At 30.1% G+C, this 14,428-nt stretch overlaps 2 protein-coding genes and 2 non-coding genes across 4 annotated transcripts; all 4 read left to right on the top strand.

Moving 5' to 3' along the window:
• The first annotated feature begins 1,301 nt into the window (after positions 1-1,301).
• LOC124373898 (THO complex subunit 4-like) lies at positions 1,302-4,078 on the top strand. Its single transcript, XM_046832219.1, has 5 exons — positions 1,302-1,344; positions 2,385-2,428; positions 2,953-3,100; positions 3,508-3,636; positions 3,960-4,078. The coding sequence occupies exons 1-5, from the start codon at positions 1,302-1,304 to the stop codon at positions 4,076-4,078; spliced, it is 483 nt and encodes a 160-aa protein (XP_046688175.1).
• Trnas-uga lies at positions 1,887-1,957 on the top strand. The gene has a single exon. It is a non-coding gene; the product is annotated as a tRNA-Ser (tRNA).
• A 4,824-nt stretch (positions 4,079-8,902) lies between the features above and the next one.
• LOC124373897 (THO complex subunit 4-like) lies at positions 8,903-11,679 on the top strand. Its single transcript, XM_046832218.1, has 5 exons — positions 8,903-8,945; positions 9,984-10,027; positions 10,552-10,699; positions 11,108-11,236; positions 11,561-11,679. The coding sequence occupies exons 1-5, from the start codon at positions 8,903-8,905 to the stop codon at positions 11,677-11,679; spliced, it is 483 nt and encodes a 160-aa protein (XP_046688174.1).
• Positions 9,488-9,558, top strand: Trnas-uga. The gene has a single exon. It is a non-coding gene; the product is annotated as a tRNA-Ser (tRNA).
• Positions 11,680-14,428: the final 2,749 nt, after the last annotated feature.

Here is a 14,428-nt window from a genome sequence, read left to right as displayed (position 1 = left end):
GTTTGTTGTTGATATCCACATTACTGTATTGACTGAGCACTGCGTACTTAATTATTTGCCATAACGTATTGTTAAAAATATAATTTTCTTTGAATTTAAAATTTCTTATCTGAATAAATTTAACGCTCATCAGTTATTTTAAAGAAATTATAAATAATAAAATCACCAAACTTACTATTTGTAAACTAATATTTTAAACAGATTATAATAATAGTTTAATTATATTAGGATAGCTATGCAGCTAAAACAATAGTTTTACTGAGTAATTAATAACATTAACAGGATATTTCAATTAATAAGATATGTTAGCTGTAGTGAAGCTGTAAAGACCAGTAGGGTGTAGCCCGAAGAAGTATTTTTTAAATATGAATACATCTTTATGTTAAGCAAGGGGCCTTAATAATGTGTATATACAATCGGTTAGACATACACGGACATACTGTTATAATTTTTTAATAGTATACGCTTTAATATTATTATTAACCATCACGAGATTTTAGCGAATGGGACTGTAATGGTTCCATAGTGGCAATATTGACATTATATTGTCGTTAAACACGTACTCTTTGATAAACAGTGCATATGGTACGTAAGGCAACACTACCACCAATATTAATTTACCATTTCTACCAGAGAATAGTCCTGTTTTGTATATTGAAATTATTATATATTTTATTATTTATTTTATATATATATATATATATATATATTTATCAAACAGAGATAAATTTAAAATAATATGTACTATTTGTGATTTTTAAACGAATTAAATTACATTTATTAAACTAGATCAAATGGAGAATAAATAGATTTTATATTCTGATATTTTTTACAATATCAACCTTTATAACTTACGGTCCCCAGTTTTCTTAAATTTTTCATGAGTACAAAAAAATTGCCTATCAAGTAGGAATAAATAATATGACCACTACATTAACACATTTATAATTATGTAGTAGAATAATTAGTTTATTTGCTATAATAATCTACAAACTATATAACACAAAAATACCATGCAATAGCAATGTCCACCACCACAGATCTCTATGTGCACGGGTGGAGGGGGAAAACTGGTTTTTCTCGATGCGTGACGTCACGGCTGGGATGCGCGCGCCATCTTGTCTTCTAGTTCCCGCCACTCAACTCCATTTCCTTCATACGTTGCTTGGAACTCGTCTGAGTAAGTTCTTGTGCTGATAGGTCGTTGTTGGCTGCCTTTAAGATTTGATTGTTTTTGTGCGTTAGATATTAGAATACTGTTCAAGTTATTGTATTGTTATCAGGATATTGTTTATATAGTGATGGATAAGTTAGAAATGAGTTTGGACGACATAATTAAACAGAGCGAGGAATTTAAGAACAACGCCAGTGGTGGTGGAGGACCCATGAGAAGCAAGAGAGGTAGATTTAGTTCAGCAGCGAGAACTCCCTATTCTCAAGTAAGTACACTTTGTATGTAACAGATTATTTAGAAAGAATTACTAGACTACCTTCCTATTTATATATGTATCCGTAATCAATTAAGAAAATTTTAACGTTTAAGACTAAGTGTGATAAATATTAGGCTTAAATATAGAAATAAAATATTTTGAAGTCTTGGCGAGTCGTAAATAAAAATAGATAGGGCTACGTTAATAGCAAATTTGTTTTAGTTCGGTTGACAAAATTTGTTTTTATTATTATGTTTTACTTGTTAGGCTTTAAATAAAGTAAATTATTAAATATTAAACTATTGTCTCTACGTTTTATAATGATATTATTAGCCTAAACTAAAACAGTGGTTTTAGCACAATACAGTTGTGCTATAGGCGTAGATATTCCTATTTTTTCAGTCGAGCAGATAGCGTATTGGCCAAATACAAAATAATTGAATCGTAAAATGTAAAGGCTCTGTGGTGTAATGGTAGCACATTCACCCTGAAAGTGAGAGATCCGGGTTCGAGTCCCGGCGGAGCAGGTACTCTTTGCGATTCAATGTTTATTGGAAAAAATTAAATTAGGCTATTGCCATTTACACAAATTTGATTAATGAATATATATATATATATATATATATATATATATATATATATATTTATACCTGTAAATTTACCTGTATACATACACAGGAATATTTAAAGGTTTTTCAAAAGAATGGGATACTATAGTTGAGGTTATATCCATTAAATAGTTTAACTTTTGTCTATCTTAAATTTTAGTGCTTATAGATGCTTTTCAAACAATGGAAATTTTTTTAAATAATTCACGGTTTTATTCGTGTATTTACTTTCAGCCTCCTGACGATAGCAACAGCCGTTGGCAGCATGATCTGTATAATGGCCGGACTCTCTACAACAGCAGGGGAGCAGGAGGTCTAAGCATGACAGGAGGTGGTGCAACACTAGTCGTCTCAAACCTGGACTATGGAGTATCAAATTCAGACATGCAGGTAAAAAAAGTTTTATATTTCATATCCGAATACAATTTGTTTTTAAATTCGTGTGTGTGTAAATATTTTACTCTGCTAAATGCTGTAAACGAATTAAGATATAGCTGGTCAAAACAAAAGAATATTATTGTTGTATACTATTGTTGCAACTTTAAACAAAATTTAAAATTAAAGGCGTATATGTTAGATTATTTGTTATATAGGCCCCAATTATTACATTATATATACATTCATATTCATACTATCTTTATACTAATAATACGTCAAATTACATTATACCAAGGCTTAGTAAAAGTACCAATAAGTAGCTTTTTTACACCAGACATTTGAGTTTCTTCTTTATTCTTGTAAAAGTAGATTTTAAATTACAGCTTTATGTAAATTAAAATACATTTGTGTTCATAAAGTATAATAATTTTTAAACCTCTCAATAATTTTATTAATTTTTATGGTGCATTCACAAGAACACATGCACATATTTATATTATTGTTCGTAGTTTTAATAGTTAATACCTTTTTTCCAGAAACTCTTCTCAGAATCTGGTCCTCTACACAGTGCAACGGTTAATTATGACAAGTCTGGTCGCTCCATGGGTTCAGCGTACGTCGTATTTCACCGAAAAGCAGATGCAGTCAAAGCTATGAAACAGTACAACAGCGTTCCTTTAGATGGTGAGTACAGTATGTATAACAGTTAGTTTCATGCTATAATGGGTAGGGAATCAAAGAAAAACCATTTATAAACATTTACTACCGTTGTATTACAAGAAACGCTATACATTTCTCGGATTTGGATATCCTCTTTCTCTTTTTAATTTGTTTAAAGTTCACTTGTAACACAATGAATACATATTATTTAATTTGAACAAAAAGGCTTAAGGCCAATAAGTTATCATCCATAAAAACGTTGATAATTTGGTTAATTACGTGCTGAAGATATGTGTCTAACGCAATCCTTCTCGTGTCAAATCCTGTTTGCATGTTATTATTCACACTGCCTTAAAGTAGTGGATAACATAATCACCGAATATCTTTATTACGTTATAAACCCGTTTACATATTGTGTTGCATATTTACAGGTCGACCCATGCAGATTGAAATAACCACGTCTGATGTTGCCGTTATGAAGGAGCAAGCCAACCGAGTCAGAGAAGGCTTCGCCCGCAGGCCTAGTGCTAGACGTTTTGGCCGCAAAGATGGTGGACGAGGTGAGAAAATTCTTTTAATTAAAATCTTTTTACTTTGACCTTCTACTATTCTATATTGGTATGAAGGGGATAGGTTTCCGTATAACTAATGAAAACTACGGTAGGTAATTATTAAAAATATGGATTTACTTGTATATAAAAGAATTAATGATTGGGAAAAAAAACTTTAAGATGTAAATTTGTCTTGTCCTTGATGACAAATTCACTCATTTCATCATTCTCATATTAAAGTTGTGTTCCCTTAAAATAATAAATAACTGTATTGAAGTTAATGCGAATTACATCAATAGAAGTTCGCTCAAGTTTGATATTTCCTGTTGCAGGTTTCAAAAGAGGTGGTCATGGCGACGAAAGAGGTGATGGACGAGGAACGAAAAATAAAATCCCAACTGCAGCAGAGTTAGATGCGGAATTAGATGCGTACATCAGCGAAAGAAAGTAATGTAATCTGAACGTAAATGAAGTCTATATATTGTTAATACAAACATGTACAATTTATAGATGTTATTACCAATTTAGTCGACATATTTGTAGTTATAACATGCAAATAGAGGTTATATATGTACATTTGACAACACTATGTCAATAAATAACTCAATTTTGTTAGCTTATCATTAATTTGTTGAATTTTACTCTACATCGGTGGATTGAAAAAATGTGCAATCAGTTCAAATTCAAAATCCCGTTTTGTTGCTTATGGTTTAAATATCATTTTCCGAAATTATTATTAATTATAGCAGTCTGAAAGTATATTTTTTATGTATATATACACTTGTTAAATGAGATATAATTGTCTAGACTATTTTTGTGTAAAAAACCTTGTAGATATAAAATATGATAAAAAGTTTTTAACATGATTGCTGTTGTTCGAACTTTGGTTAGCTTAAGTGAAATATTTGAATGTACATTTTATTGTCCAGATAATTTATTCTATTATTAATAGGTAATAATTGATTTTAATTATTATAGATCACTTTTTAATTAGCATTATAACTTACGTAGAACAATATGTTAAATTTACACATTATATCTACTAAATAACATGTTGTGGCCATTATTATTTACTTAGATTTGTTACATTGCATGTTTTTGTTGATACGGATAATTGATATTAACAGATTTTTAAATAATTATAAGAAATCTGTTACATTTAAAAAACCGAAAATACTTTTGTGTGTGCATATTATAATGTTCAATAACTAATAAAATTTATGTTTAAACTACAATTTGAACCGCAATGAAGTAGTACCTTAATGGAAATATTTTATTTACAGAAAATTATCTTGACTAGACAACGTGTAGTTTTATTTTATTTGTTAGTCATGTATTGTTCCTTTATAGGATACGGGTTGTTCTTGAAGTTCGCTAATGGCTTTTTATGTGTGTTTGTAATTGTACGATTATGCGTTTGTTTATTATAGTAACAACTCTTTTGACAGTTCAAGATTTATTATACATTGTTATGCATGTACATATTTCATTTTATATATACGAACGCTCAGCTAACATGTTAAAAATACGAAATTCATCGCGTGTATAACTCCACTAAAACATGTATATATGTACATAGAATAATTTTTATTTGTTTCAAATCATATTGTTTTATTTACTGTTTTGACAAAAAATGTATTGTAATAATCCTGTATTTCACAATTTGTTATTAGATTAAAAGAGGTGTCTCATATTTAGAAAAACTTAATAAATTAAAAAAGGTTTTATCTAAACTGTGTTGTTACTTTTACCTTGTGTGTATTTTATATAAGGGGTGAGCACTTTCCAATTGATAATATCAGGTATTTTTGAAATTTGAAAATTTATTACTGCTTGTTCTTAAATAGTTTTTCAAACGTAAAAATTTATTTTTAAATTGAAAATTTTATTATTATTCTCATTGTATTATCCAATCTAAAGAACTGGTACTTATTTTGGGACAAATATAATTGACATCATAAATAAAAAGTTTTATTTAAAAATATGGTTCTATTTTAAGATATTACGTATTTTAATAAGATATTATGATAAGATATAAGAAAATTTTAAAGAAATTAAATTATGGTATCCATTTAATACGCATATTGAGAGTAATATATGAAAATTTCATACCATTAAATAATTCTAAACATCTTGACAAGACATAAATACGTTGTACAACCTTGGCTGTTACGAGAACAATATAAAGTTTATGATTAATTTCTATTACTATGCTTGGTTCAAAATACATTTTAAGACTGTATGGACTCAACAGATACTTTTTAATATTATTTGTAAAGTAATGGTTATTTTATTTTGTTAAGATAAAAGTTAAATTTAAAAAATTTCATAGTAATTTAGTTTTTTGGTTGAACATCAGGAAAACCATACAGGGGGTGGAAAAGCCTGTCAGTCTAACAAAATCTTGAAAAAAGAACATAACTATACATTGCTTAATTTCCACACAATGAACATCAAGTTGGATTATGTTGCATGTCTCACTCCATGGAATTTGGATAAATGTGAGCAATCGTTTATATAATGGTTTTATGGGTATCTATGATGGCATTTCTTTGAAGCCCGATAGCGGGAGAACCGTTAGAGCTAGCTTGAATTTGAGAAAAAATCGTTAGTCGGGACTGACATAAGCCCCATCCCGCGAATTTCATGGTAGAAGAATTCCTGATTAAATTAAACCCCCGATCAACTTAATAATCTGATAAAGGTAGTTTTTATTTTGTTTACACTTAACAATTCACCATAGCTGGCCAGTGCAGTATTTTCTCCCAAGCTCTTTACTGCCTAAACCAGAGGTCGTAGATAAAACCCGACAGCAGAATCCTACTTCAATTTTAAATTGTATACAAGAAAGTTCCAATTTATTAACCCCCGGTAACACTAACCCCCCATGGGAATTTCCTTGCATGACTAGATAACCTCCTGAGGAAATTAAACCCCCCTGATGTCTTAACCCCCCGTAACATTAACCCCCCTGTGAATTTCCTGGCATGACTACATTAACTCCTGAGCAAATTAAACCTCCTAAAAAAACTTAAAAATACTGACTTAAGATAGGTATGTATTATATTTATACTAAAAAAAATCACGATGCTGACCAGTGCAGACTTTCCTTCCATGCTCTTTACCGACTAAACCAGAGCTCGTAACTCAAATCTGAGGCCACAATCGAAAGTCAAAATTAAATTTCCGACAGGAAAGGTTCAGTGACTTTTTCTCGTATCTCCAACGGTTAAACCACAAAAAGCCCTCAAACTCAAAAGTTTGGTTAAAAATTAAACACTCCATTTTCCACTTCCTGGCAAACCTAATCTCGGACTGTAGTTGTCGCCAAAACCAGACAAAGCGGTAGCGGCTCCTCGGGGTGTATTGTTCTCATTTGGTTACCGCGCCGCACCCTTCCTGGAATCTAACGGGACTTATATCTAACCAGTCAAGTGTGTGTGGTACTTTGGGTACAAAGTTAGACAGTAATCTGGAGGGATTTATTGCACAGATGTCATGTCTAAATTTCAGAGTATGTTCACCTACACAAAATATTTTTAACTTAAATTGTTTTTTATAATACGATTAAAGACTAAGTGAACGAGAGACAGTTTTGTCTTGAAAGTATTAGCAACTGCTAAATAAATGCTAGAACACATTTTATGCGTAATTATTTTGTAAAAGTATTTAGGCTGTATTATTTTCAATGTGATTACAGAAGAGCATGACAAGTTTGGACGTAGGCTACTACTTGTGTTTTCCGGAAATTATCAATTTCAATTCGTTTCTTGATACTTTATCGATGTTTTACGCTTCAGAATCACAGCAACAAATTTATGAAAGACTCTGCTAGACCAAATTCCAGATATAATTCTAGATTCTATCCCTCTAAACGGCAGTTGTGATAATAACATTTATACAAGGTTTTTAAAAGTTAAAAAGTAACTCTGTTTGTTGTTGATATCCACATTACTGTATTGACTGAGCACTGCGTACTTAATTATTTGCCATAACGTATTGTTAAAAATATAATTTTCTTTGAATTTAAAATTTCTTATCTGAATAAATTTAACGCTCATCAGTTATTTTAAAGAAATTATAAATAATAAAATCACCAAACTTACTATTTGTAAACTAATATTTTAAACAGATTATAATAATAGTTTAATTATATTAGGATAGCTATGCAGCTAAAACAATAGTTTTACTGAGTAATTAATAACATTAACAGGATATTTCAATTAATAAGATATGTTAGCTGTAGTGAAGCTGTAAAGACCAGTAGGGTGTAGCCCGAAGAAGTATTTTTTAAATATGAATACATCTTTATGTTAAGCAAGGGGCCTTAATAATGTGTATATACAATCGGTTAGACATACACGGACATACTGTTATAATTTTTTAATAGTATAACGCTTTAATATTATTATTAACCATCACGAGATTTTAGCGAATGGGACTGTAATGGTTCCATAGTGGCAATATTGACATTATATTGTCGTTAAACACGTACTCTTTGATAAACAGTGCATATGGTACGTAAGGCAACACTACCACCAATATTAATTTACCATTTCTACCAGAGAATAGTCCTGTTTTGTATATTGAAATTATTATATATTTTATTATTTATTATATATATATATATATATATATATATATATATATATATATATATATATATATATATATATATATATATTTATCAAACAGAGATAAATTTAAAATAATATGTACTATTTGTGATTTTTAAACGAATTAAATTACATTTATTAAACTAGATCAAATGGAGAATAAATAGATTTTATATTCTGATATTTTTTACAATATCAACCTTTATAACTTACGGTCCCCAGTTTTCTTAAATTTTTCATGAGTACAAAAAAATTGCCTATCAAGTAGGAATAAATAATATGACCACTACATTAACACATTTATAATTATGTAGTAGAATAATTAGTTTATTTGCTATAATAATCTACAAACTATATAACACAAAAATACCATGCAATAGCAATGTCCACCACCACAGATCTCTATGTGCACGGGTGGAGGGGGAAAACTGGTTTTTCTCGATGCGTGACGTCACGGCTGGGATGCGCGCGCCATCTTGTCTTCTAGTTCCCGCCACTCAACTCCATTTCCTTCATACGTTGCTTGGAACTCGTCTGAGTAAGTTCTTGTGCTGATAGGTCGTTGTTGGCTGCCTTTAAGATTTGATTGTTTTTGTGCGTTAGATATTAGAATACTGTTCAAGTTATTGTATTGTTATCAGGATATTGTTTATATAGTGATGGATAAGTTAGAAATGAGTTTGGACGACATAATTAAACAGAGCGAGGAATTTAAGAACAACGCCAGTGGTGGTGGAGGACCCATGAGAAGCAAGAGAGGTAGATTTAGTTCAGCAGCGAGAACTCCCTATTCTCAAGTAAGTACACTTTGTATGTAACAGATTATTTAGAAAGAATTACTAGACTACCTTCCTATTTATATATGTATCCGTAATCAATTAAGAAAATTTTAACGTTTAAGACTAAGTGTGATAAATATTAGGCTTAAATATAGAAATAAAATATTTTGAAGTCTTGGCGAGTCGTAAATAAAAATAGATAGGGCTACGTTAATAGCAAATTTGTTTTAGTTCGGTTGACAAAATTTGTTTTTATTATTATGTTTTACTTGTTAGGCTTTAAATAAAGTAAATTATTAAATATTAAACTATTGTCTCTACGTTTTATAATGATATTATTAGCCTAAACTAAAACAGTGGTTTTAGCACAATACAGTTGTGCTATAGGCGTAGATATTCCTATTTTTTCAGTCGAGCAGATAGCGTATTGGCCAAATACAAAATAATTGAATCGTAAAATGTAAAGGCTCTGTGGTGTAATGGTAGCACATTCACCCTGAAAGTGAGAGATCCGGGTTCGAGTCCCGGCGGAGCAGGTACTCTTTGCGATTCAATGTTTATTGGAAAAAATTAAATTAGGCTATTGCCATTTACACAAATTTGATTAATGTATATATATATATATATATATATATATATATATATATATTTTTATACCTGTAAATTTACCTGTATACATACACAGGAATATTTAAAGGTTTTTCAAAAGAATGGGATACTATAGTTGAGGTTATATCCATTAAATAGTTTAACTTTTGTCTATCTTAAATTTTAGTGCTTATAGATGCTTTTCAAACAATGGAAATTTTTTAAAATAATTCACGGTTTTATTCGTGTATTTACTTTCAGCATCCTGACGATAGCAACAGCCGTTGGCAGCATGATCTGTATAATGGCCGGACTCTCTACAACAGCAGGGGAGCAGGAGGTCTAAGCATGACAGGAGGTGGTGCAACACTAGTCGTCTCAAACCTGGACTATGGAGTATCAAATTCAGACATGCAGGTAAAAAAAGTTTTATATTTCATATCCGAATACAATTTGTTTTTAAATTCGTGTGTGTGTAAATATTTTACTCTGCTAAATGCTGTAAACGAATTAAGATATAGCTGGTCAAAACAAAAGAATATTATTGCTGTATACTATTGTTGCAACTTTAAACAAAATTTAAAATTAAAGGCGTATATGTTAGATTATTTGTTATATAGGCCCCAATTATTACATTATATATACATTCATATTCATACTATCTTTATACTAATAATACGTCAAATTACATTATACCAAGGCTTAGTAAAAGTACCAATAAGTAGCTTTTTTACACCAGACATTTGAGTTTCTTCTTTATTCTTGTAAAAGTAGATTTTAAATTACAGCTTTATGTAAATTAAAATACATTTGTGTTCATAAAGTATAATAATTTTTAAACCTCTCAATAATTTTATTAATTTTTATGGTGCATTCACAAGAACACATGCACATATTTATATTATTGTTCGTAGTTTTAATAGTTAATACCTTTTTTCCAGAAACTCTTCTCAGAATCTGGTCCTCTACACAGTGCAACGGTTAATTATGACAAGTCTGGTCGCTCCATGGGTTCAGCGTACGTCGTATTTCACCGAAAAGCAGATGCAGTCAAAGCTATGAAACAGTACAACAGCGTTCCTTTAGATGGTGAGTACAGTATGTATAACAGTTAGTTTCATGCTATAACGGGTAGGGAATCAAAGAAAAACCATTTATAAACATTTACTACCGTTGTATTACAAGAAACGCTATACATTTCTCGGATTTGGATATCCTCTTTCTCTTTTTAATTTGTTTAAAGTTCACTTGTAACACAATGAATACATATTATTTAATTTGAACAAAAAGGCTTAAGGCCAATAAGTTATCATCCATAAAAAACGTTGATAATTTGGTTAATTACGTGCTGAAGATATGTGTCTAACGCAATCCTTCTCGTGTCAAATCCTGTTTGCATGTTATTATTCACACTGCCTTAAAGTAGTGGATAACATAATCACCGAATATCTTTATTACGTTATAAACCCGTTTACATATTGTGTTGCATATTTACAGGTCGACCCATGCAGATTGAAATAACCACGTCTGATGTTGCCGTTATGAAGGAGCAAGCCAACCGAGTCAGAGAAGGCTTCGCCCGCAGGCCTAGTGCTAGACGTTTTGGCCGCAAAGATGGTGGACGAGGTGAGAAAATTCTTTTAATTAAAATCTTTTTACTTTGACCTTCTACTATTCTATATTGGTATGAAGGGGATAGGTTTCCGTATAACTAATGAAAACTACGGTAGGTAATTATTGAAAATATGGATTTACTTGTATATAAAAGAATTAATGATTGGGAAAAAAAAACTTTAAGATGTAAATTTGTCTTGTCCTTGATGACAAATTCACTCATTTCATCATTCTCATATTAAAGTTGTGTTCCCTTAAAATAATAAATAACTGTATTGAAGTTAATGCGAATTACATCAATAGAAGTTCGCTCAAGTTTGATATTTCCTGTTGCAGGTTTCAAAAGAGGTGGTCATGGCGACGAAAGAGGTGATGGACGAGGAACGAAAAATAAAATCCCAACTGCAGCAGAGTTAGATGCGGAATTAGATGCGTACATCAGCGAAAGAAAGTAATGTAATCTGAACGTAAATGAAGTCTATATATTGTTAATACAAACATGTACAATTTATAGATGTTATTACCAATTTAGTCGACATATTTGTAGTTATAACATGCAAATAGAGGTTATATATGTACATTTGACAACACTATGTCAATAAATAACTCAATTTTGTTAGCTTATCATTAATTTGTTGAATTTTACTCTACATCGGTGGATTGAAAAAATGTGCAATCAGTTCAAATTCAAAATCCCGTTTTGTTGCTTATGGTTTAAATATCATTTTCCGAAATTATTATTAATTATAGCAGTCTGAAAGTATATTTTTTATGTATATATACACTTGTTAAATGAGATATAATTGTCTAGACTATTTTTGTGTAAAAAACCTTGTAGATATAAAATATGATAAAAAGTTTTTAACATGATTGCTGTTGTTCGAACTTTGGTTAGCTTAAGTGAAATATTTGAATGTACATTTTATTGTCCAGATAATTTATTCTATTATTAATAGGTAATAATTGATTTTAATTATTATAGATCACTTTTTAATTAGCATTATAACTTACGTAGAACAATATGTTAAATTTACACATTATATCTACTAAATAACATGATGTGGCCATTATTATTTACTTAGATTTGTTACATTGCATGTTTTTGTTGATACGGATAATTGATATTAACAGATTTTTAAATAATTATAAGAAATCTGTTACATTTAAAAAAACCGAAAATACTTTTGTGTGTGCATATTATAATGTTCAATAACTAATAACATTTATGTTTAAACTACAATTTGAACCGCAATGAAGTAGTACCTTAATGGAAATATTTTATTTACAGAAAATTATCTTGACTAGACAACGTGTAGTTTTATTTTATTTGTTAGTCATGTATTGTTCCTTTATAGGATACGGGTTGTTCTTGAAGTTCGCTAATGGCTTTTTATGTGTGTTTGTAATTGTACGATTATGCGTTTGTTTATTATAGTAACAACTCTTTTGACAGTTCAAGATTGATTATACATTGTTATGCATGTACATATTTCATTTTATATATACGAACGCTCAGCTAACATGTTAAAAATACGAAATTCATCGCGTGTATAACTCCACTAAAAACATGTATATATGTACATAGAATAATTTTTATTTGTTTCAAATCATATTGTTTTATTTACTGTTTTGACAAAAAATGTATTGTAATAATCCTGTATTTCACAATTTGTTATTAGATTAAAAGAGGTGTCTCATATTTAGAAAAACTTAATAAATTAAAAAAGGTTTTATCTAAACTGTGTTGTTACTTTTACCTTGTGTGTATTTTATATAAGGGGTGAGCACTTTCCAATTGATAATATCAGGTATTTTTGAAATTTGAAAATTTATTACTGCTTGTTCTTAAATAGTTTTTCAAACGTAAAAATGTATTTTTAAATTGAAAATTTTATTATTATTCTCATTGTATTATCCAATCTAAAGAACTGGTACTTATTTTGGGACAAATATAATTGACATCATAAATAAAAAGTTTTATTTAAAAATATGGTTCTATTTTAAGATATTACGTATTTTAATAAGATATTATGATAAGATATAAGAAAATTTGAAAGAAATTAAATTATGGTATCCATTTAATACGCATATTGAGAGTAATATATGAAAATTTCATACCATTAAATAATTCTAAACATCTTGACAAGACATAAATACGTTGTACAACCTTGGCTGTTACGAGAACAATATAAAGTTTATGATTAATTTCTATTACTATGCTTGGTTTCAAAATACATTTTAAGACTGTATGGACTCAACAGATACTTTTTAATATTATTTGTAAAGTAATGGTTATTTTATTTTGTTAAGATAAAAGTTAAATTTAAAAAATTTCATAGTAATTTAGTTTTTTGGTTGAACATCAGGAAAACCATACAGGGGGTGGAAAAGCCTGTCAGTCTAACAAAATCTTGAAAAAAGAAGATAACTATACATTGCTTAATTTCCACACAATGAACATCAAGTTGGATTATGTTGCATGTCTCACTCCATGGAATTTGGATAAATGTGAGCAATCGTTTATATAATGGTTTTTATGGGTATCTATGATGGCATTTCTTTGAAGCCCGATAGCGGTTGGAGAACGGTTAGAGCTAGCTTGAAGTTGAGAAAAAATCGTTAGTCGGGACTGACATAAGCCCCATCCCGCGAATTTCATGGTAGAAGAATTCCTGATTAAATTAAACCCCCGATCAACTTAATAATCTGATAAAGGTAGTTTTTATTTTGTTTACACTTAACAATTCACCATAGCTGGCCAGTGCAGTATTTTCTCCCAAGCTCTTCACTGCCTAAACCAGAGGTCGTAGATAAAACCCGACAGCAGAATCCTACTTCAATTTTAAATTGTATACAAGAAAGTTCCAATTTATTAACCCCCGGTAACACTAACCCCCCATGGGAATTTCCTTGCATGACTAGATAACCTCCTGAGGAAATTAAACCCCCCTGATGTCTTAACCCCCCGTAACATTAACCCCCCTGTGAATTTCCTGGCATGACTACATTAACTCCTGAGGAAATTAAACCTCCTAAAAAAACTTAAAAATACTGACTTAAGATAGGTATGTATTATATTTATACTAAAAAAAATCACGATGCTGACCAGTGCAGACTTTCCTTCCATGCTCTTTACCGACTAAACCAGAGCTCGTAACTCAAATCTGAGGCCACAATCGAAAGTCAAAATTAAATTTCCGACAG

The sequence above is a fragment of the Homalodisca vitripennis genome, unplaced genomic scaffold (genome assembly GCF_021130785.1).
Source record: "Homalodisca vitripennis isolate AUS2020 unplaced genomic scaffold, UT_GWSS_2.1 ScUCBcl_6615;HRSCAF=13911, whole genome shotgun sequence".
Taxonomy (NCBI): Eukaryota; Metazoa; Arthropoda; class Insecta; order Hemiptera; family Cicadellidae; genus Homalodisca; species Homalodisca vitripennis.
Note: the sequence above shows the minus strand (reverse complement) of the source record. Positions and strands in the feature narration are given on the sequence as shown.

What these genes read in the sequence shown, in the direction of transcription:
- LOC124373898 (XM_046832219.1), top strand. Translation starts at nt 1,302, where the DNA reads ATGGATAAGTTAGAAATGAGTTTGGACGACATAATTAAACAGA. An exon ending in CAACAGCGTTCCTTTAGATG is followed by an intron (nt 3,101 to 3,507) that starts GTGAGTACAGTA and finishes GCATATTTACAG; the next exon opens with GTCGACCCATGCAGATTGAA. An exon ending in CCGCAAAGATGGTGGACGAG is followed by an intron (nt 3,637 to 3,959) that starts GTGAGAAAATTC and finishes TTCCTGTTGCAG; the next exon opens with GTTTCAAAAGAGGTGGTCAT.
- LOC124373897 (XM_046832218.1), top strand. Translation starts at nt 8,903, where the DNA reads ATGGATAAGTTAGAAATGAGTTTGGACGACATAATTAAACAGA. An exon ending in GGACGACATAATTAAACAGA is followed by an intron (nt 8,946 to 9,983) that starts GCGAGGAATTTA and finishes GTGCAACACTAG; the next exon opens with TCGTCTCAAACCTGGACTAT. An exon ending in TATCAAATTCAGACATGCAG is followed by an intron (nt 10,028 to 10,551) that starts GTAAAAAAAGTT and finishes CCTTTTTTCCAG; the next exon opens with AAACTCTTCTCAGAATCTGG.